At 41.7% G+C, this 20,962-nt stretch overlaps 1 protein-coding gene across 1 annotated transcript; it reads right to left on the minus strand.

Moving 5' to 3' along the window:
- Window positions 1-785: 785 nt before the first annotated feature.
- On the minus strand, window positions 786-15,620 carry inka2 (inka box actin regulator 2). The gene is made up of 2 exons (XM_085160221.1): window positions 14,865-15,620; window positions 786-3,969 (listed from the first exon to the last, which is right to left on the minus strand). The coding sequence occupies exons 1-2, from the start codon at window positions 14,934-14,936 to the stop codon at window positions 2,722-2,724; spliced, it is 1,320 nt and encodes a 439-aa protein (XP_085016347.1). The 5' UTR covers window positions 14,937-15,620; the 3' UTR covers window positions 786-2,721.
- Between the last annotated feature and the right edge of the window lie 5,342 nt (window positions 15,621-20,962).

A 20,962-nucleotide genomic window follows, 5' to 3' on the forward strand; every position in this document is an offset into this window, starting at 1 on the left:
GTGGGTAGCCGAAAACGTAATATGTTGACGATTTGTCACCTAGCGTAAAATGTTACAGTTCGGGAGTGAGAACGTGTTGTCCCAGGGCAGCAGTGGCTACAATGTAGCTGCCATCACCAGTGTGTGAATGGGTGGATGACTGAATGTAGTGTAAAGCTATACAAATACAGGCCATTTACCATTTTGTTAACCTTTGATGTCCAGTTTCTATGTGTGTTAAAGTTGTAATTTTACTTTAAATCTGATTGTGTGAGTTTTAGTTTATTTCGCCTCCCCGTGTTTCCTTATTGTTAATTTTCTGTCTTTGTGGAAGTGGTTTCCTGTTTTTATTTTGGTAGTCATTTTTCTCTCGTGTCCTCTATTTTAGTTTTTATTTTGTGCCATTACCCTAATTAATTTCAGCAGTATCTAGTTTCCAAGTTGTCTCCGCTTCAATTCTTGCTTATTGTGTCTTTACAGATCGAGCTGGTTTGTGTTCTTGTGCACAATGTCTGTAAACGTGATCATGTTTACCTTTCATTAGTTTGATTTCAGCTGTTTGCTTTATGTTTTGGACAAATCAATGCCTCTTGAATCTTCCATTTGTTTCCTCTTCCTGCGACACACCCTTTCATTAATTGCCTTGAATATATTATAACTACTGTGTCATAACGTATTAGTTAGCATTACAAGAAAAGATTTACATGGACTGTAATTATATTACCCAAACATGTCTAGTTTCCGTGTCAGTTCTACAGTAGAGAGAGATGTTGCACAAACGAACACACTGATGCACAAAAGCAGCATTTCATTCTGAAAACAGATTTAATTTACAAAGAGTCAGTGACAGTTTTACAGTGCACATGACACAAGATCACCACTGAAGGTTCGCAGAACCTCGATGAAAAATATCAACGACAGTGCTGAGAATTACACTCAGAAGACAGCTTTAATAGGAGGAAATAAATGTTACAGTTACATATATGTACTACGTGTCATGACATCTCAGACTGCACTTTCTGGCAGAAGAAACTGTCTGTGTGTGTTCAACCCTCAGACTGTGCAGTATATGTATTGACCTGATTACTAAAACAGAGACAGCACCATATGGATCAACCGGCCAAGACACTCAAAACCACCTCTGAGGCCTAATCCCTGCTGGCTAAGATTATTGGTCTGGTATCACATCAAAAACTGAGTGAAAATAATGTTTTTTTTCCTTTAATATTAAGAATATCAGATTGTCCTTGCATATCAGTGGTCCCTTAATAATAATAACACTAAAAAAACACGAATCAAGAGTGGGCAGTGTCGTCTGTGACCTGAGGGAGTTTGTGTAGTTTGATTTGAACTGTTATGGTTCCGCTTGAAATGAAAAATACTGAAACTGTTTATTATGGTACAATAGAATAAATAACGTAGATTAAATATGACCTCACTGGTTTGTAGTTTAAGTACAAGAGCTGTAGCAATGCTTACACAATCAGCTGTTATGGTGACATTTATCTGCGCAGAATAATGAAAATCATGCGATGGGATGTTACAGTAAATGAGTCTTATTGCTGCTGTTTGATGACAAATATGTACAATGTTCTGTACATTTAGCCTGTTCAGTTTGTTGTACCTTTCACAGATTATGGGTCCTATATCTGTTACAGCCCTGTAATGCATTCGCCTGCATATATACAGTATATAACATAGTTAATTCACAAAGCTCTGGGATTAAAGAAGCCCATTTTTGCATCTTTAAGCTTGTGGCGAACATACTTTACATAATGTCTGAGTACCAGATGGCTGTCAGTTAGTCAGTACTTGGGGTTGGCTGTGCCATCTTTACCCCCTCCTCTCTCTGCATAGCAGCCCACGAGGACTTTGGTTGACTCAACATTTGCCATGTCTACATAGCAGAGAACTAAAGAGAGTGCTTCCAACATGACAGCAACCGCAGCATTTTTGATTACGAGGGACAGATCTCAAAGTTTAATGTACAAAGTTTGAACTAGTCATGCACCGTATTGCTGTTATGCTTTTAAAGCAAGACTGGAAACCCATTCTGAATGTGGCAGTGCTTTCTCCTGTGTGGCATTCGCTCCCTGAGCAAAGGTGAACAAGACGAGTTCGTGTAGTCGTGAGTTTCCAGGTTGTTACAGCCGTTTTGGAAATAAAAGGGAAGCTGAGGACTCTATAGTGGCAGTGCGTTCAGTAACAGCTGTTTGTAGCATCATTTATAAAAACAGTAACCATGCAATTCAACAGTTGGTGTTGCTATTTATCGATGCAAAGAAGTGCAAAGAAGTGTGTCCTGTAGAGCAGAAGTGGGAAAAGTCTGCGTTAAAAAGATTTAAATTGATAGTGACATTCTGAGAAGGGTGTACCGTCTTTTAGGAGCGCATGAAAATCCAGTCATACATGCACACGTGTGAAGGAGTTTGAATAATACAAAAGTTGCAGCATAAACCCTAAAAAAGTCTCATTCTTTCTCAGATGCATCGCAGCGTACACTCACACGGACGCATCAAGCGAGGTTTGGGTTTTTGGATTGTCAGACGAAATGTTGCCCTGATAATCTCTCAGTCGCAGGAGAAACACGATGTGGGTGTGAATTTAGCGGTTCGTTTTTGGAAGATAAGTGTGTCCAAGCCTCTCGTTCATTCACGCTCCTTTATCGCAGCCAAAATCCTACAGCACCTGTCACGCGCTCAATCTGGCGTCACTGTCAGTCTGTTGGCCAGAGACTCGCTGTCAGACCCACACAGCTGTGTTGTAGTCAAACAAGGGCTGCATTTTCTCCAGACCAGTCTCTGGCTGCCTTCTGTCTAAATAAATCCCTGCAAATGGCTGCTGGTAAAACTGGTGCAAGTGTTGGTGGTGGTTCCTCTCTGTCTCTGGAAGATGCATACATGTGCTGCTTTTGCCCTGCTGTCCATTCGCCCAGAACGGCAGGTAAAAGCTGCCTTTTGAACTTTTGGGAAGCATCTTCTTCGGCCTTTTATAGAGGTCACCCTCTGGAAGCTCAGGAGCCACCCAGCCCGGCCTCTCCTTGAGCAGCTTGTCCCGGTCAGGCCGGACACTTCGCAGGAACTTCTTGAAGATGTTTGTGGTGAATGAGAACTTTTTGCAGATCTCCTGTGAGCGGCTGAGGCGTAGAGGGTGAGCTGGGGTGTCTGGTCTTTCTGTCCCACCATCCATTCTCTCCTCTCTCCTCTTTGCCCTTTCCTCTTCTTCTCCTTCCTCCTTGTCCACCTCAGGCAGGTCTAGCCAGTTGCCCACGAGGTCTGCAAATACATTGTCCCCCAGAACTAATGGTTGACGGTTGCGACAGCGGCTCATGAGCGAAGAAGTCCAGTCACTGGCGTCATCTGTGCTGTCTTGGGAGTAGTCGCTATCTAAGGAAGGACCCTCTCTTGAGAGACTGTACAGGATTCCAGGCAGGTCCACTATCTGTGCACGACGGGGACGGGGATGGCTAGGGTAGGCCTCTGGTGGAGGATTTCCCACAACTGGTCCACAGAAGTCCACTTGAGGAGCAGTATATCCTGACCACCTTCTCGGTACAGACTCCAGGTCAGTTTCGCTTCTTGCATTTCTTGAGCTCCGTGCACTTCTTTGACTTCTTTCACTCTCGCTCTCTAGGCTGGATGACGAGGAGGAGGATGAGGTTTCCAGACTGCTTCTGTTTTCTGATAGACTAGTCGAGTTTCTGCTTTCCAAAGACTGCCTTGAACTCGGCATGTGATTCGGGCTGGGCTCCTCAGACACGGTTTGTCTGATACAGCAGCTCTGATCCTCTCCTGAAGCTGATGCTGCTGCAGCTGCTGGTTCAGCAGCAGCAGTTGAAGCCGTGTGGGGCATTCCCCGGTTAATAGGCCGCCCTGAAATGTCAAGATTTTCTAGTGCCGTCTGGACCTGAAGGAGCTTGAGTTCCTGAAGGGCTCCCATCATTGAATTCATCTGAGCATGGAGGCCATCTCCAGCTTCTTTCATGGATAACTGCAGAAAGACGGAGAGAGAAATAAAGATAAAGGACTGATAGCGGTATTCACATTTACATTTGTGTTTCACACACACAGACAAAAGAAATCTCATTGCACAAGAGCAAATGACGACAGTCATTCATTCCAGCAAATATTAACAGTTAGTGGTAAAAAATTTGCCAAATCCAACATGGATCTATCTGCTGCGATGACCCCCTTATGAATAATGGAGCAGGGTAAAGAAGCTTATTAAAAAGATAAGTTATTGTACTAAGCCTGTTTTCTATCTCTTCACTTGTGGGTTTTAGGGTATGCACCTTGTTTAATTATGTGGTCATGTGACCTAGTTTTGGATGACAGGCTGGGGTCCCATATGGCCAGCGTATGAGAGAGAATCCAACTAGTGACAGCTGTAGAACACACTTGCTTTCATTTAAAAAAAAAAAAACATCTATAATTTCCTTTTGACTTCCTTTCATTTGATTTATCATATCTGCTTTCTCCTCTGAGCCCATTGTATTCGTGTGTTCTACTCTCTGTGCAGCAGTAATCATCCTCTCTGCTTTTAACCTCCTCCGCCTCTCTTCCTGTTCTCATCTGTTTGAAAGCCTGCGTCATGTGACCTGGACTAACTGTCTTCTCCCGAAGGCAGCCACACAACCCAGAGCCAGCATCCTAACACGTGTCTTAACTTGCAGCCTTCTTGAATCACTGCATGCCCTCTGAATAACTGTCTTAGATATTATAGGTTTCTCTGCTATGGTTTCATAACATGCTACTGATTGACGAATGAAAAATAAAGCATCTGTGAAAAGACACGAGGAAGCATGCAAGGAATTTGAATTAGTTCACGGGAAATTTTGGTGAAAATCTTGCAGAGCACACCTTCAGATGAACATGACTACACTTCCATAGAAGATGCTCTTAGTCAACCAACAAAAACAAATACCTTTAAACTAAACTTAACTTATAGTAAAATATGTTTGCAGGAAATATTTCCTTCAAATAAAATAAATTGCTACTATGAGAATAAACAGGCAGCTGTAATAAAAACCTACACCTTACCTTAAAATAAAATTTAAAAAAAAGCAGCAGGTTCTGATCCTCCTGGCTGCACCTCAGTCAGCCCGTCACTGTCTTTCACCTTTCAAATGGATCAGTCTGACTGCCTCTATATGTATCCCTGTCCAATGGAGGGACACCACTGGGTGTGACAGCCAATCACCACTTCCCATCTAGACTATAATCCCCAAATACAGTGTGTGTGTGTGTGAGGGGGGGTGGATGGGGGGACTCACTCAGGCGGAAACGGAATAACAATGAAAGGAGCGAGAGGGGTGGTGAGAGTCAGCCATATGAGCAGAGATGGAAAGGGTGGGGGCAAACGGGGAGGAATCCTTTGCCATATGTTTAGATGTCGAAGAGAAAACTGTTGATGGATTCAATTATGAATGACACCATTAGAACATAAGAAGGGGATGCAGAGGGCAGGAGGTTGGATGTACGTGCAACAAAATTAGGCTGCGATACTTAGATCTCCAGGGAACAGTGATTATGCTGATCCTGGGTGGGAAAAGTTGCTGCATAGTGCAGTTGGCATTACAGCATCGTAATCAAAGCTTCTTATTACTGTGTGAGAAGGGATATGAGGGTTTTTTAATGTGGGAAAATTGACAAATGTGACAAATTCTTAGACAACATTTTGAAAAGTAAAACACAAGGCATAAAAATGTGTGAAATGTATGGAAAAGTCAGAATTGCTAGCTCAAAATATGCTAAAGTTTTGCCTTTTTTAAAGTGTGACATCAATTCCTGGCCATTCCTCTGGCACCATGTTTACATTTAGAGAAATGTCTCAGCAACTATTGGATTGATTGTCATTAAATCTGGCACATCATTGACTTCACAGGATGAAGTTAATTACTTGCAGAGCTACCAACATGTCAAATGTTTAATATGCCCTGGTTTTATAACCAAACACGCCACGCTGTTCACATCAGCCTCAGCTTTATAGAGTATGTTCACTGTTAATTAAAAGCTTCAGAAAACGTTTCGAATGCGATTAACATTTAAACCTACTGAACATCAGCATGTTAGCTTAGACGCCACTGTGTCCAAGTGCAGCATGTTGGAGTTCCAGTGACCGTGCAGACCCTTAAAGGAAGTTCATGGTTTCTGCATGTCTGTAAATGTCTGCAACACAGGAATTTTGCTGTCTGCTCAAACAGAAACGGAGCAAGTTCACCAAAAGTGCATGTGCTAGACATTTTTCATGCACAGAATAAACACAGGGCAGCATGGTGGCATGGGGGTCAGCACTGTTGCCTAACAGTAAGAGGGAGCTGGGCCCTTTGTGTCTCCATGAGTTCTCTCCGAGCCCGCCAGTAATTTTAAATTGGACCTATGTGTGAATGTGAGTCTGAGTTAAGCCTGCGACAGATTGGCGACCTGTCCAGGGTGTACCCCACCTCTATAATCAGAAGAAAATGAATGGATGGATTATAAATATGACAACATCTGCTCTGCTTTCATTTAGCACTTGCACAACTTCAATAATGAATTTACAAAATTTAACCATATCAAAACATTTTTGGAGAAACAGAGTCACACAGATGCAGTGATTTAATTATTGCAAACTATTCTGCATATTATGTTCTTAAATTATTAATGAATATATAAAATAGACCAACTTTCCTTTGCTTTCTTTTCTAATATAGAAAAGAAAGAAAATAATGTTTCTATATATATAATATATAGAAATATTAGCTCACAGTGTCATAAAGTTTAAAGAGCAAAACAAAAAATCTCTTCATTGAAAACACTGGTTTATTACATGTTTGTCATTCATCCAATTTGGACTGTCTACATACACTTGAAGCACAGTGACCTGGCGTTGACACCAATACACTATCCTTTACCATCAGCAGTAAATCTCTGCATTAAAACACTTGGCTTATCACGACATATGGCTGAGTAGATGCACGCGGGCGTGAATAACCTCAAAGATCAGATAATAGGCCTATCAATGCACATGCGGGGATGACAGGCCTCTGAGCTTCCCGCTGGCTCGCTAAATTAGGAAGTGAAGGTACATGTAATTAGCACAATCAGGTTGTCTCTTGTCTTTGTGCCTTTCACATATGGCTGACTTCATTAGCTGTAATTGTCTGCATCCTGGGAAAGGCTGGGAAAGGGTGCACAATTATGGTTTACTTTCTTACACAAGAAAAGTCAACAAGACTTGAGGCAAAAGGGGAGTTATGTATTTATCATTGCATTTTTGGAGCCTTCAGTAAAGTTTAACCCAGGATCAGGATTGCTTTAATGTATTAAATTTGCTTTTGTAATATCATCTTCTAGGTATGCAGACTCAAAGAGCTGCACCTGTTTACACACGCTAACATCAAACACTGCAGTTTAACATTCACGTGCAACTTTTCCATTATCCCTAAAATGCAGACACTCCCCACAGTTATTTAAAAACACAGTGTTGTTTACTGGCATTTCTATTCTAAGGCAATATTAATAATTCATACTATGCTCTGGGGAACAAACAGGGGAACAGCAGTAAGCCAAACCCTATTATTCTACCTTTAACATGCCAACTAACTCCAGGCACTCCGCTGCCATTTCAAAGCTGAACTTTATGGCCCAAATATGTCAGCCTTTTCATCCCTCATCCGATTTCTTACTCAGAATGCCAAAAGTGACTTAAAAATGTTGTCCTGCGGCAGTTTCTTGTTTAGACACAGATGTTACGGAAATCCTAAGATGTCTCACTTTTACAATGTGTGAATCAGCCCAGGGCCTGGCAGACCGGAGAGGACCTACACGCGCACCTTAAGGGTTTAAGGACAAAAACAGAGATGAGAAATAATGTCTGTCTAATCTAATTTAACAAAAGAACTCGGATGAAATTGGCGCTGCACGGAATTGTTGTACTGCCCAGAAACACTTTAATCATTAATGCAGTCTTGTGAAGTTTGGTTAAATCTGATTTTTTCCCTTTATTTAATCAAGAAAGTATGCATTTCTTTGAGAATTTGAATAATCTGAAAAAAATAAGACAAACATTTAATCCCCCCCTAAACCCTCTACTTTCTCTTCTGGCTGCAGTGATGTTAGCCAAGGAGACATAATTGCCAATCAAGGGCTGAATGCTTCAGAGTTTAAGAACAAAGGCTGGCAGGCTTCATTTAATACTGAATAGAGGCTTATTAAAAAGTGGTGGACTATTTAATTAAGAGCTTTAAAAAAAAGTTTATAGGTGATTCTTTATTTCAGAGCCACATGTCAGATCTTTCTAACTGTGAAGACGCTTCTAGAAAACCATTCAATATACATGCAAGTGAATTAAATACTACAAAGTATAAATAAATCAGTGCTCCTGCTCTGCTGTCTGTCAAGATCAAGTTCTGCCTTGATCATGGTTTCGGTATTACCTCATGTCAGTTATGGAGGGAAAAATAAATGCGCTGTGCAAACACACTGAGCTCACACATCCACGCAAGTCCAGACTTGCATCAGCAGAACGAAGTCAGTGAACTTTTTTAGAGCATGGATTCAGATTATTAGGAGGAAAATAAACCCAAACAAGTAATCAAAAACAAACTAGTGCTCTATTCTGCCTACAAAATGCAGGCCATTCACTGTTGTTGTTTGTTAGTAGCTGAAGGGGGGAGGCCAAGGTTATCAGGCCCAAAAGGTCTTCCTGTTTGGAAGGCGCTGACCAGCAGCAGCATCTATAGTGTGTACTCCCCTTCCTCCACCTCCACCCCTAATTAAATATGAATGGTGATCTGTGTGGGTCAAGGACAGGAACGGGTTCTCTGTCTGGGGGGATACACACAAGGTCTCTGTGGCTGAACTGCTGTGGATGGCCCCGAGGTCACGGTAAAGAGGGCAATAAATCTGCGCAGCATTTAGTGAAAGAAATAAATGACTATGCACATGGCAATGAATGCCTCTTTGACAAAAAAAAGGTTATGTGGTGACTCTGTTTGGCCCGTATGTCCTCCGGGTCGCATTCAGGAGACGAAAAAGTGTGAATGATAAACATAAAAGCCTTCTTGTACTTTAATTTTAGAAGATGTTCTCATTTTTAGGAAAATGTTTTGCTTCTCCTCCCTACTCAGCAGTGTTGGGGAGTAACGGAATACATGTACCGCCGTTACGTATTTAAAATACAAAATATGAGTAACTGTATTCCGTTACAGTTACCGTTTAAAAAGGTGGTATTTAGAATACAGTTACTTTGTTGAAATAAATGGATTACACGGCGGTACTTCCCTGTTTCATATTGTGGCGGGTCAGGACTGTTTGGGTTTTGTTTGACAGCTACGTTCTGTTGTTCCAGGCGGCAGCGTTACGGTTGCCATGGTTACAGGGTGACGCTCTCTCTCTGCGTGTTTCCTGGGTGAGAGAGGCCTTTTTGTTGTTGTTGTGCTAAGCTAACAGGCAGAATGCTACAGGTATAGCTCTAAAGAATGTAGCATCATAGGCAGTGTAGTCCGTGCTGCAGGGAGAATGGACTGCCATACACGTTATGTGTCTGTGAGCGAGGGAGGGAGAAAAAGGAAAAGTACGAGCTGTCATCGAGCAAAAACGGGAGCTGGAAGCATGTAAATATAATAATAACCACTGCAGCCAAGAAGAGAGCCTGACGAGCCCAGTTGTAAGTAAGCTATTAAGACTCGACTGTACACCGTGTTCGTGTTTTCCTCCAAAAACAATAAGTTCCGTTGGAGCAGCCTTTCAACGCCTCTCTCTGTCTCTCACTAGCAAAGTTGACCCAGACAACAAAGTAAAGCTAGTTTTCGGCTACGAGCCCGACACAGAACCCACCGTATTAGCCAGAGGTCCCTTTACTACGGTTCGGAGCCGCGGACCTTCAGTAACAGTAATAAATCACAGCAATAGTACATTCATGTAGTTGTAAACAGCATGATAATATATTAAGTAATCCAAAGTATTCAGAATACGTTACTCTCATTGAGTAACGTAACGGAATACATTACAGAATACATTTTGGGACATGTATTCTGTAATCTGTAATGGAATACATTTTAAAAGTAACCTTCCCAACACTGCTACTCAGATAATAGAGCTGTCTCTTTATGGTTTAGCGAAACTATCTGCAACACTTAGGGGTAAATGAAAATGGGGAACTAGCTGAACCACAACTTTTAAAATGAACCAGTCAAGAGCAAATATAACTGTTTGTAGGTCCTGCTGGCCAACAAAGACTCCCTGATGACCTTTTCAGAAAAAAGGGAGGTGGTTTAATAGCTTGTTTCCTGCTAGAGCTCATTTATGCTGCCGTGGGAGATGTAGGCTGATTAGGATCCATATCATCATCTTTGGCAGATTTGGAGACGGCCTGGGACCCAATCTGTTGTTGTCCTGGCGGGAACTCCTCACTGGAAGCAATAATCGTCACGTAGAAGCTCGATAGCACGGGAGTTGACGTCAGCACCTCGTGTGGGGGCAGTGAAAGTGCTCATCCAATTCTCAGCCCCCCTCTGAGATCAAAAGGAGCGCTAAATCACACAAGCATTTCCTAAAGAAAATAAATGTGTTTTTTTTTCTGTGTGCATCATCTAGTACATTTTTCAACTGAAAGCGAATGGCTGTGCAAAGCCTTTAATGCATGTTTTTTTAAGCCATTTAAAAATGTGCAGCTTATTTACAGTTTTTCAATTTGGAATTTGAAACATTTTGGATATTTATACTTGTACTTTATTGGATTGCCAAGTCATAAATGCCTTTTTGATTTAAAGGAATTCATCTTCAGTATTTTTTTATATTGTATTTTCATTTTTAAAATACTGGAAATGCTTATAATAACTTCTGTAATATGAAAGGGGATCTCGAGAATTCTCCAAAAGTTGATTCTGTTCATCTGGACGTAGCGTATCCAAGTCACTTGGATGAGTGACGAAACGTTTCTCCCACAAAACGCTACATCCAGATGAACAGAATCAACTTTTGGAGATTTACTTACCTGGATTATTGAGCAAGCATCAAGAAGATCTAGAGAAGTATCTCTTAAATCTTGTTTTGACCACTTTTGACCCAAAGCCCTTGGATAAACTTACTCTACTGAATGACTGCCAGTGTTACTGGCTAGACAGTAAACACAGAAAGGCTAATTGCTGCTGAGGGGAAGGTCAAATCCCTCAGGAGATGGTAAAGATCAAAACAGAGCTGAAAGATGATCGAATGTATTGGAGTTACTTTTATCTGGAGGTCAGAGAAAAACAAAATCTTAAATTGTAATATTGACGTGTCGGCTGTTGTTAAAATGAACAGCTGTTTGATAATAGATGTTTCAATTTGTGGTTTGTTCTGAACCCTCAGTGCTGTATATAACAGAACAAATTTATAAATATAACTTCAACAGTGTCAGACAAGATGTAATGCAAAGGTCAGAGCATAGAGAATACCGATCTATACCTCACACGTTGTTTCCAGTGAACGTATAAGTAAGGAGATCAGGACTCGATCTTACACTAACAGGATTGCACGTGTGGTCACAACAGCAGCATTAACTTAACTTGTTCACTCTGCATCCAAGAAAAAAAAGGCCAAAATAAATCGGATATCTTGGGCAGTGATTTCATTTTCCATTCTGTGAACCATGAAAAAGCCGGTTACGTGTGCAGAGTCATAATGATAAACAGGCTTTGTTAAAGGTTTGTAGCTCAGTCTCAAACACAATGATCAACCACGCAAACCCCACAGCTGCCACCAAGAGTTGGTCCAATTTTAGCCGAGGGGAAGGAAGGGCAGTTTGGAGAACGGGAGCCACAGGGGGAGCCACAAAACAAACGGGCTTAAAGTTAAGCCACAACCCTGCTTTGTGTACAGCTTTCAGCTCCAACGCCCAAAAGGTAACAAAGAACTTTCCAGAAGACACAACAGGCTTGGCACTCGGGTGCATTTCTCTCAGATTTCATGACTTCATGGTTGCTGGCTTTGGTGTTGAATTCCAAGGTGACAGTCACGTTTGAAATTCGCCTCAGGTGTGAAAGAGAAAAAGGGGGCACGCTGCATGTGAAGTCGGCTTCAGCGGCGACGATATGAAACGCTCTGATTTATGTTTTAGTGTCTGACGCTGCCAACCAGGTGCGAACCCTACATTTAGACAATGTGAGTCAAAGACGTGTCACCGTTTGCATTTTCAACATCAAGTAGGCAGGAAGAGCTTACGTTTTCTTTGTCATGACTCTCTGTTCGCTGCACCAATCATGAGTCATGCATGCATAGGCTTGAAATGATTTCATTGTTGTCATTACTGTCTATCCTCAGGATTTCAGAGGACTCTTGTATTTCTTTTAAAGAATAAAGTTAAACGACTGTTTTCAGTTTGAGTCACACAGGAGGACAGATGGTGCTATGTTCCTGACTGTCAGGTTTGATATTTAATGGATTTGTTGTGATGGACATGGTCAGCAGTTGAAGACATTAGACCCTGAGCTTTTCAAGTTTGAGGGTCAAATTTTCAAGTGTGACCTGTCTGTACCTCCCACAAGGACCCACACCCTCAACCGCTGACACAGTGCCCACACTTTCATATCACACTCCTGTTGTAGAGCTGACAGGACATCAGGGTTTGGGTTTCAGTGTGTCTAACGTGAAACACTGAAGTCATGCTGGCATTCACGTGACTTTCGTATAGCCTTTGAATGCCACACTCAGGCTTCTTTGTTGCTACAGACACAAACAAACTCAACTATGTAGATTTTCTTGTTTCATTGTAACTTTTTAGTCAGGAGTATTAGAATATATCAGGTAAAGGTTTAAGGGACTATACTATTATTTTTGCTCCTTCCATTCAGTAACGTTCACTGCATGCCATTTTTCAAGACATGCACAATGAGCTCAAGCTCTTACATGCATTTTTCTACCAGCTTTTGCCTATTTTCATTCATATCTATAAGATATGACATACAGCTAGCAGACATTTAAAACTTCAGCCCTCATACAACTGACATTTGTGCTCCTTACCAACTTTTTTCTTCCAATTCCAGATGGAAAGTAAGAAAAAAAAAAAGTAAAACGGACACAAAAGGCTGATACTGCTAAACACAACCCAACACAGAGAAAGAGAAATGGCATATTTCTTTGACTTATGTGATAAAAGTAAACTCTGCAAAAATATTACTACTGGCCTCTGCTCTGACTGGACGTAATGTTGGCAAGATGGAAAAGTTACTCCCTGCTGAATGGTTGGGATAAAATCTAAACTTCTCCCAACAGAAAATAGATACCATAAACACAGAAGCTATAATTAAGTGAAAGCGATATCTGGTTTGATTGGAAAGCTACATTTCTGTGCTGTTTTTGAGTAAATAGTGTTATAATGCAGTTAAATCAGTCTGCGTTGCAAACAAATGACAAATGTGAATACGAACTTGATGTTGATTGTGATGGATTGTGTAGCTCGAGTTCTGTTGCTTTTATGCTGCGGAAATGAATGAAAACACAGCAGGAAAAAACAAAACATCATGCAAAATGGTTTTTGGAATGATTTAAGGTCATGCTGTTTGTAGTAAGTGTTCCAAAACATGCGTAACTGGTATGCTCCAAAATTGCTGACTTCAAAGCCACAAATTCGCAAGAGATGTCCAGGAGCCGCTTGACTCGGCATCACAGCTGTAAGTCGGCTGTTAGATGTTTGTGATCTATGTGTTGCTGATAGAGCCGGTTTTACCGCTCTCCACTGAACACTGGATGAAAATCAGTCACAGTGGAAAGGAAAGTGACAACCTTGGCATAGACACCCCTTATTTCTGAACAACAGATTGCATCCCACATGGTCTTGAGAGCAGGGGGAGACTGCCTCAGCTTTTTAACTGGCATCTGCTCCCCGTTCTCCTGTTTGATCCTCGGCATGGCATGACACTTTTTCTATTATGTTACCAAACTGCGATGTGGCAGCCCTAACACAACATGTCCTTCTGGCATCAACGTCAACTCCCCTTAAATCTCAAGTGCCACTTCACAGACGTGTGGCTAATTTGGAGCAGCAAATCATGAAGTCACAGAGCAGATTAAGCTGCAAAACATGCAGCCACGCAAGGCCTTTCTGCAGACCAGTGGCTGGACAAAAGGGGGGGAAAAAAAATCAGTCGCTGCTTTGAAGATGATTCCAAATGAAATCTGTGCCAGTTAAGGCTCCTCAGAAAATGGGTCTACAGTGTGTCACTGCCAGATGATTTTGGGCACGAGGGTGAAGCTTACAGATTTTGTTTTCACATTTCAAAGAAGAGGAAAGAAATGGCAGACTAAATGCACTCACATCAAACATGGTAGATGAGAGGAGACATGAAAATATTAAATAACGGAGTCTAACAAATTCATTTAGAGCATGGAAACGTGATGAAACTCAATGTGACTGCCAATTTCACTCACTCCCCTGTGAGAGCTGGAGCTCCGAACAGTCTGTTGCAACACATGATTAAATTTACTACAAGGCACCAAGAATAGTGTGAACCTTAAATCGCTTTCTTTCAAGAATCCATAACCAGGCGCAGAGTATTTATGAGAAGAAAAAACCGTCTCGAGCTCATTAAGCTTAAAACATCTGTCCCAGATGCGTGGACAGAGAGGAGGGAAGTGTACACATGCCTCTGGTGTGCTCAGAGCTTTAAGACCACACAGATTAATGCGATTTAAAAAGACACACATGCACCCTGAGCTGAAAACTAGACTCCAGAATATTAGACTTGGAAATGTAGAAATGTTTCAGGACACATAGCGCGCAATAAAGCGACATTTCTAAATTTAAAATGTGAAAATTGTTAAATATTTAATGTAAAACGCGTATAAGCGGTAAAAATGCTCAAAATACACACGGATAAAGTAAAAGAGCGGTCCAACAACACAAGAAGATACAACTGAACCTACCAGCTCTTGCTTCAGTCGCCTCAGACACGCGTCCATGTTTTTGCTTTCTTGTTTGGCGAGCCGCTGTTCCATTTTTCTTTCTTTCTTGCTTTTTTCTCGAAAGACAGGAATTCAACTGAACCGCTTCGCCAGTCCCTGCTCGAACATGACTATTGACGCTTTAAGAAGAGCAGAAAACAATTGGCAATTGAAGATGCGCAGATCCTGCCGAGGAATGCGCGCGCGGCTCAAAATGACGCGAATCCCGTGGTTTAAATCCTGATGACGAAAATCTGTTTACTCCAAAAAAATTAATAAATAATACAAAAATGATAATGAGCTCCTTCTTGTGGCTGCACCAACAGACTGGGTCCGGGTTTCTCTCTTTCAGTGGCCCCTGCTTGGCTGCTGTCAGTGTCGTGTGTGTTGCTCAGCCTGTTTTTTCCCCCTGCTGCTATTTTCTCATTCAAGAGGAGCGCTTACGTTGGCCATCCAATTTCCTCCAATGAGCGAGCCTCTCAGGGCGGACTGAATCTCATTCAAGCCAGGATAAAACGCGGAGCCATCATTTACTATGCGAGCAGAACTGTCCACAGCAGCTCAAAAGAGACTCCGACCATCTGGAAATATCCAAATAAAGGCTGAAAGATAAGATAGTTGGGTTTGCTGAAAGAGCGCATTTTCCATAAAACAGACAAATATATTCAGCAGTCCCTGTTGCATTACACTGGACTGAAAGAGGATGTGTTTAAGAGAAACCATACCCGTCCATAGGAACAGTTTCCTGGCTACCTTAGCTGCGCAGAGAGGAAACACCTGAGCTGTGGGCTTTTGTTGCAAGACACGGGTATGATTAGAATAAGGGAAGGAAGTATTGCACATACAAAGAAGCAAATGTGGAAGTTGCTGTAAACATTCCCTGCCTCGCAGAATAGATTGGATTCATCTGAAAGTTTGCACATGCAGCTCGTGTTCAATTTGCAATCTAGAGATGCCAAGAAAACTTAATGAGGTCACCTTTACTTCAAAATGATGTACTTTATATGACAACTACTATACCAAAGAAAGCAAAAGGAAGAACATTTAGGTAAATTACATTAACAATAAGAAAATAAGATTATTTATAGTCAAATGAGCTTGCAAAGAAAAGCGCCTGGACTTCTTTAAGTTCTTTAAGTTCTTTAAGTTACTTGAAGACGTTTCACCTCTCATCCGCGAAGCTTCTCGGATGAAAGGTGAAACGTCTTCAAGTAACTTAAAGAAGTCCAGACGCTTTTCTTTGCAAGCTCCTTTGACTACGATGACCTGGATGACTGAGAACCTTCACAGACATAAAGATTATTTATAATGAGGAAGAATTACATTCCTCTTAAAATCCCAAGACGATGCTAAATGGTGCATGGTGTCACCAGCTGTCATTAATTTTATTTTAATTCAGTATTTCCCCCTGTGTGATTTAGAGAAATACTTTCAAACAACTTCCCCCAATGAATAAATAAATAACAATTAGAGAGATACTCCGTGATTTTGAGTTTGCGTGGTTATAATGAGCCAGAATTGAAAGAAAATCACCAGTTTTGTTTTCTGCCTGTTCATCCAGTTTCTCAGCCAGGGGTGAGCTTTGCCTGACATTCAGGAAACGTTGTGCTTCCTGACCTGCTTTCGGTCACGTTGAAGGTTCAGTGTCTTGCATGATGTTGGTGATGCTTCCCAGATGGATGCAGAGAGAAAGGGGAGGAAGCAGCTCTATCTCAGATTCCAAAAGCAATGAAACTCGGAAAATAAATAAATCATCTGAGTCTGACTCAACATCTGAGAGAAGAGCTTTTAACTGACTTGTATGTTTTCTTCTCATATTCTTTATAAACATTCAGTGTCTGGAAATGATAACAGAGTCTTCTTCTGTGTTTTACAGCAGATTTATTACTCTGTGTCTGTTCAGTGTCATTTTGACAGCAGATTTAGACCTTCATTGATTTTTCAATTAATAATAACAATAAAGAGCAACCTATTCCAGATACAGGATGTGATCCTCACCGCTCTCACTCTAATCTGGAGGGAGTGTTGAGAAACTGTTGAATCCAGTTTCTGTGAGATTACTAAAAGCCTCTTTGTGATTTCACAAACATCTATGTCTCCTTCTGACCGACATAACGCGAAAATATTGTCTAGACAGTCCTGATGACTAACTTTCAAAACACTCTATTGATCTAAAAGTGAACACACGATTGTCCTAACAACACTTTCTAATTCAGTTCAATTAAATTTTATTTTACTATGCCAAATCACAACAACAGTCTCCTCAAGGTGCTATATATTGTAAGGTATACCCTACAATAACACATACAGAGAAAAACCCAACAATCATATGACCCCCTATGAGCAAGTGCTTTGGTGACAGTGGGGAGGAAAAACTCCCTTTTAACAGGAAGAAACCTCCGGCAGAACCAGGCTCAGGGAGGGGCGGGGCCATCTGCCATGGGAGAGAGAAGGAAGACAGGATAAAAGACGCTGTGGAAGAGAGACAGAGATTAATAACAAGTAATGATTTAATTCAGAGAGGTCTGTTAACACATAGTGAGTGAGAAAGGTGACTGAATAAGAAAAACTCAATGCATCATGGGAATCCCCCAGCAGTCTACACCTATTGCAGCATAACTAAGGGAGGATTCAGGGTCACCTGGTCCAGCCCTAACTATATGCTTTAGCAAAAAGGAAAGTTTTAAGCCTAATCTTAAAAGTAGAGATAGTGTCTGTCTCCCGAATTCGACCTGAAAACTGAAGGCTCTGCCTCCCATTCTACTTTTAAATACTCTAAGAACAACAAGTAAGCCTGCAGAACAAGAGCAAAGTGCTCTAATGGGGTGATATGTTACTAAGGTCACTAAGATAAGATGGGGCCTGATTATTTAAGACCTTGTATTTGAGGAACAGGATTTTGAATTCAATAGGAGAAGCCAATATAGGAGAAATATGGTCTCTCTTTCTAGTCCCAGTCAGGACTCTTGCTCCAGCATTTTGGATTAACTGAAGGCTTTTCAGGATCCTGATAATAACGAATTACAGTAGACCAGCCTAGAAGTAATAAATGCATGAACTAGTTTTTCAGCATCACTCTGGGACAGGATGTTTCAAATTTTAGAGATCAATTTTGCCCAAATGGAAGAAAGCAGTCATCCATATTTGTTTAATATGTGCATTGAGGGACTTTCTAAGCTTGTAGTTGTTTGGCTTTGCTGTGTATTTAACATGAGCTGATAAGAGTATCAGTTTCAGGCATGTGTACAAACCTTAAATGGTAAATGGCCTGTACTTGTATAGCGCTTTTCTAGTCCCTAAGGACCCCAAAGCGCTTTACACATTCAGTCATCCACACATTCACACACTGGTGATGGCAAGCTATATCGCAGCCACAGCCATCCTGGGGTGCACTGACAGAGGCGAGGCTGCTGAACACTGGCGCCACCGGGCCCTCTGACCACCACCAGTAGGCAACGGGTGAAGTGTCTTGCCCAAGGACACAACGACCGAGACTGTCCAAGCCGGGGCTTGAACCGGCAACCTTCCGATTACAAGGCGAAAAATTGCAGGGACAGCACTGTTGCATCACAGCCCCAGGAAAGGAAGACTAAGAGTCACCTCTGCTGCTGAGGATAAATTAATCTGAGTCACCAGCCTCAGAAATGAAAGGTAAACAGCACTTCAGATTAGAGCCCAAATAAATGCCACACAGAGTTCCAGTAACAGGCACATGTCTACATCAACTGTTCAGAGGAGACTGTGCGAATCCTTTATGGTCAGACAGCTGCTAAGAAACCACTACTAAGGAAAAGCAACAAGCAAAAGAGATTTGTTTGGGCAAAGAAACACAAGGAATGGACACAGAAAAAGTGAAGGGATGGTCTCTGCATACATGGTTCCCACTGTGGAGGAGAAGGTGGTGTGGGCTTGCTTTGCTGGTGACACTGTTGGGGATTTATTTAAAATTGAAGGCACACTGAACCAGCATGGTTACCACAGCACCCTGCAGCGACATGCCCATCCAGTTTGCGTTTAGTTGGAGCATCATTTATTTTTCAACAGGACAATGACCCCAAGCACACCTCCAGGCTGCGCAAGGGCTATTAGTCCAAGGAGGAGAGTGATGGAGCGCTGCACCTGATGGCCTGGCCTCCACAGTCACCTGATCTAAACCCAATTGAGATGGTCTGGGATGAGATGGACTACAGAGTGAAGGCAAAAGGGCCAACAAGTGCTCAGCATCTCTGGGAACTCCTTCAAGACTGCTGGAAAACCATTTCAGGTGACGACCTTATGAAGCTCATCGAGAGAATGCCAAGAGTGTGCAAAGCAGTAATCAAAGCTAAGCGTGGCTAGTTTGAAGAATCTACAATATAAAACATGCTTTGAGTTATTTTACACTTTTTTACTACATAATTCTAAATTTATTCATTCATATTTTTCATGCCTTCAGTGAGAATCTACAACGTAAATAGTCATGAAAATAAAGAAAAACCATTAAATGAGAAGGTGTGCCTAAACGTTTGACTAGTAGTGTATATTAGAAATAAAAAAATTAATTAAATTATCTCAACCAATACATTTGTTGGTGTTTTTCCTCAAAATAAAATGAGTAAACTATAATCAACTATAAGAACCACTGTTATATGAAAGGGTTTGAAAGGGTTAATTACCAGTACTGTGGAAGCCCACCTGTTTTCTCAGTTATTGAAATACTGATTTCTATATGAATGATCTGAGGGGGCAGCATGGTGGCACGGTGGTTGTCGCACAGCAAGAAGGTCCTGAGTTCAATTCCAACATCAGGCCGGGGTCTTTCTGTGTGGAGTTTGCATGTTCTCCCCGTGTTTGCGTGGGTTCCCTCCGGGTACTCCGGCTTCCTCCCACCGTCCAAAGACATGCAGCTTGTGGGGATAGGTTAATCCAAAATTGCCCATAGGTGTGAATGTGAGCGAGAATGGTTGTCTGTCCCTGTGTGTTGGACCTGCGACCGACTGGCGACCTGTCCAGGGTGTACCCTGCCTCTTGCCCTATGACAGCTGGGATAGGCTCCAGCACCCACCGTGACCCTGAAAAGGATAAGCGAATGGATGGATGATCTGAGTACACTCATTTTTTTTGTTTTTTTTTTAAGTACCAGACTAAAAGGGACTTTTTCTCCTGCATGCCAGCTTTAGTCAAAAGTTTCAGTCACATGGAAAAAAATGACTCCATCAAACTTTCTTTGTGCCTGCAAACTAATTTTTTAAAGGAAACTCATATGAGAATGAGTGTACTGTCCTCCTCAGGACTGATATGATGACACATGTGTCTATTTAACATTTAGCAGGCTAGTTCGTGATCAAGCAGATTTATAGCAAATGTGATCCAGACCTGCAGCTGTTTCTTGTTCACGAGCCTACTTCCTCCCAGCTGTCAGCATGAGCGTACACTAGATAAGGCAGCGTCTCCTCAGATCACTCAGCACGGCAACACAGGCTGCACAGCGGCAACTGCCTAACTGCACATCAGCACAGAAAGTTTTATGATCCTCACTGTGACTCACTTACTGTGAGGACTTGTTTTGGTTTTTGCGTTCAGGCCAAAAAGGAATTTAATCACTGAGAAAAGAAAAAGCATAATATGTGGATCTGATTAAAAAATCACAACAATAAGCCAATTACAGAGCTGCTCTGCTGAAAATAAGACACTAAAAGCTAAACCATGAAGCTAAAACATACTGCACATCCATTCATCCATCCAGTCCAATGCAATCATGTGCATCTCTTCATTTTAAGTGGCCAGAGGCTTGTTTAGCAATGAAAGCAGTGAAAGATGACTTTTGAGATCTATAGTTGCTTTGCCAGCAGCTTACCACTTCCAACACAGCACTTATGTGGAAAGCTACACAAAGGCTACTGCACATGTTACTACAAGTTGCGCCTTTGGATTGCCTTTAACCAAATGTACAACATTTGAACAAGTTTGGCAAACAAGCTCTCTATATGTGCATGCCAGGGTGCAAAATCCTGTAGGACTCAGACGTTAATCACACTAATCATCTTTTCTTTCAAATAGCTTCTGAAAGTTTTAAGAACCCCTACGCTGGTTGCAGTCCC

This window comes from Neolamprologus multifasciatus, chromosome 5 (assembly GCF_963576455.1).
Source record: "Neolamprologus multifasciatus chromosome 5, fNeoMul1.2, whole genome shotgun sequence".
Taxonomy (NCBI): domain Eukaryota; kingdom Metazoa; phylum Chordata; class Actinopteri; order Cichliformes; family Cichlidae; genus Neolamprologus; species Neolamprologus multifasciatus.

What these genes read in the sequence shown, in the direction of transcription:
- inka2 (XM_085160221.1), bottom strand. Translation starts at nt 14,936, where the DNA reads ATGGAACAGCGGCTCGCCAAACAAGAAAGCAAAAACATGGACGCGTGT. An exon ending in GGCGACTGAAGCAAGAGCTG is followed by an intron (nt 3,970 to 14,864) that starts GTAGGTTCAGTT and finishes GTCTTTCTGCAG; the next exon opens with TTATCCATGAAAGAAGCTGG.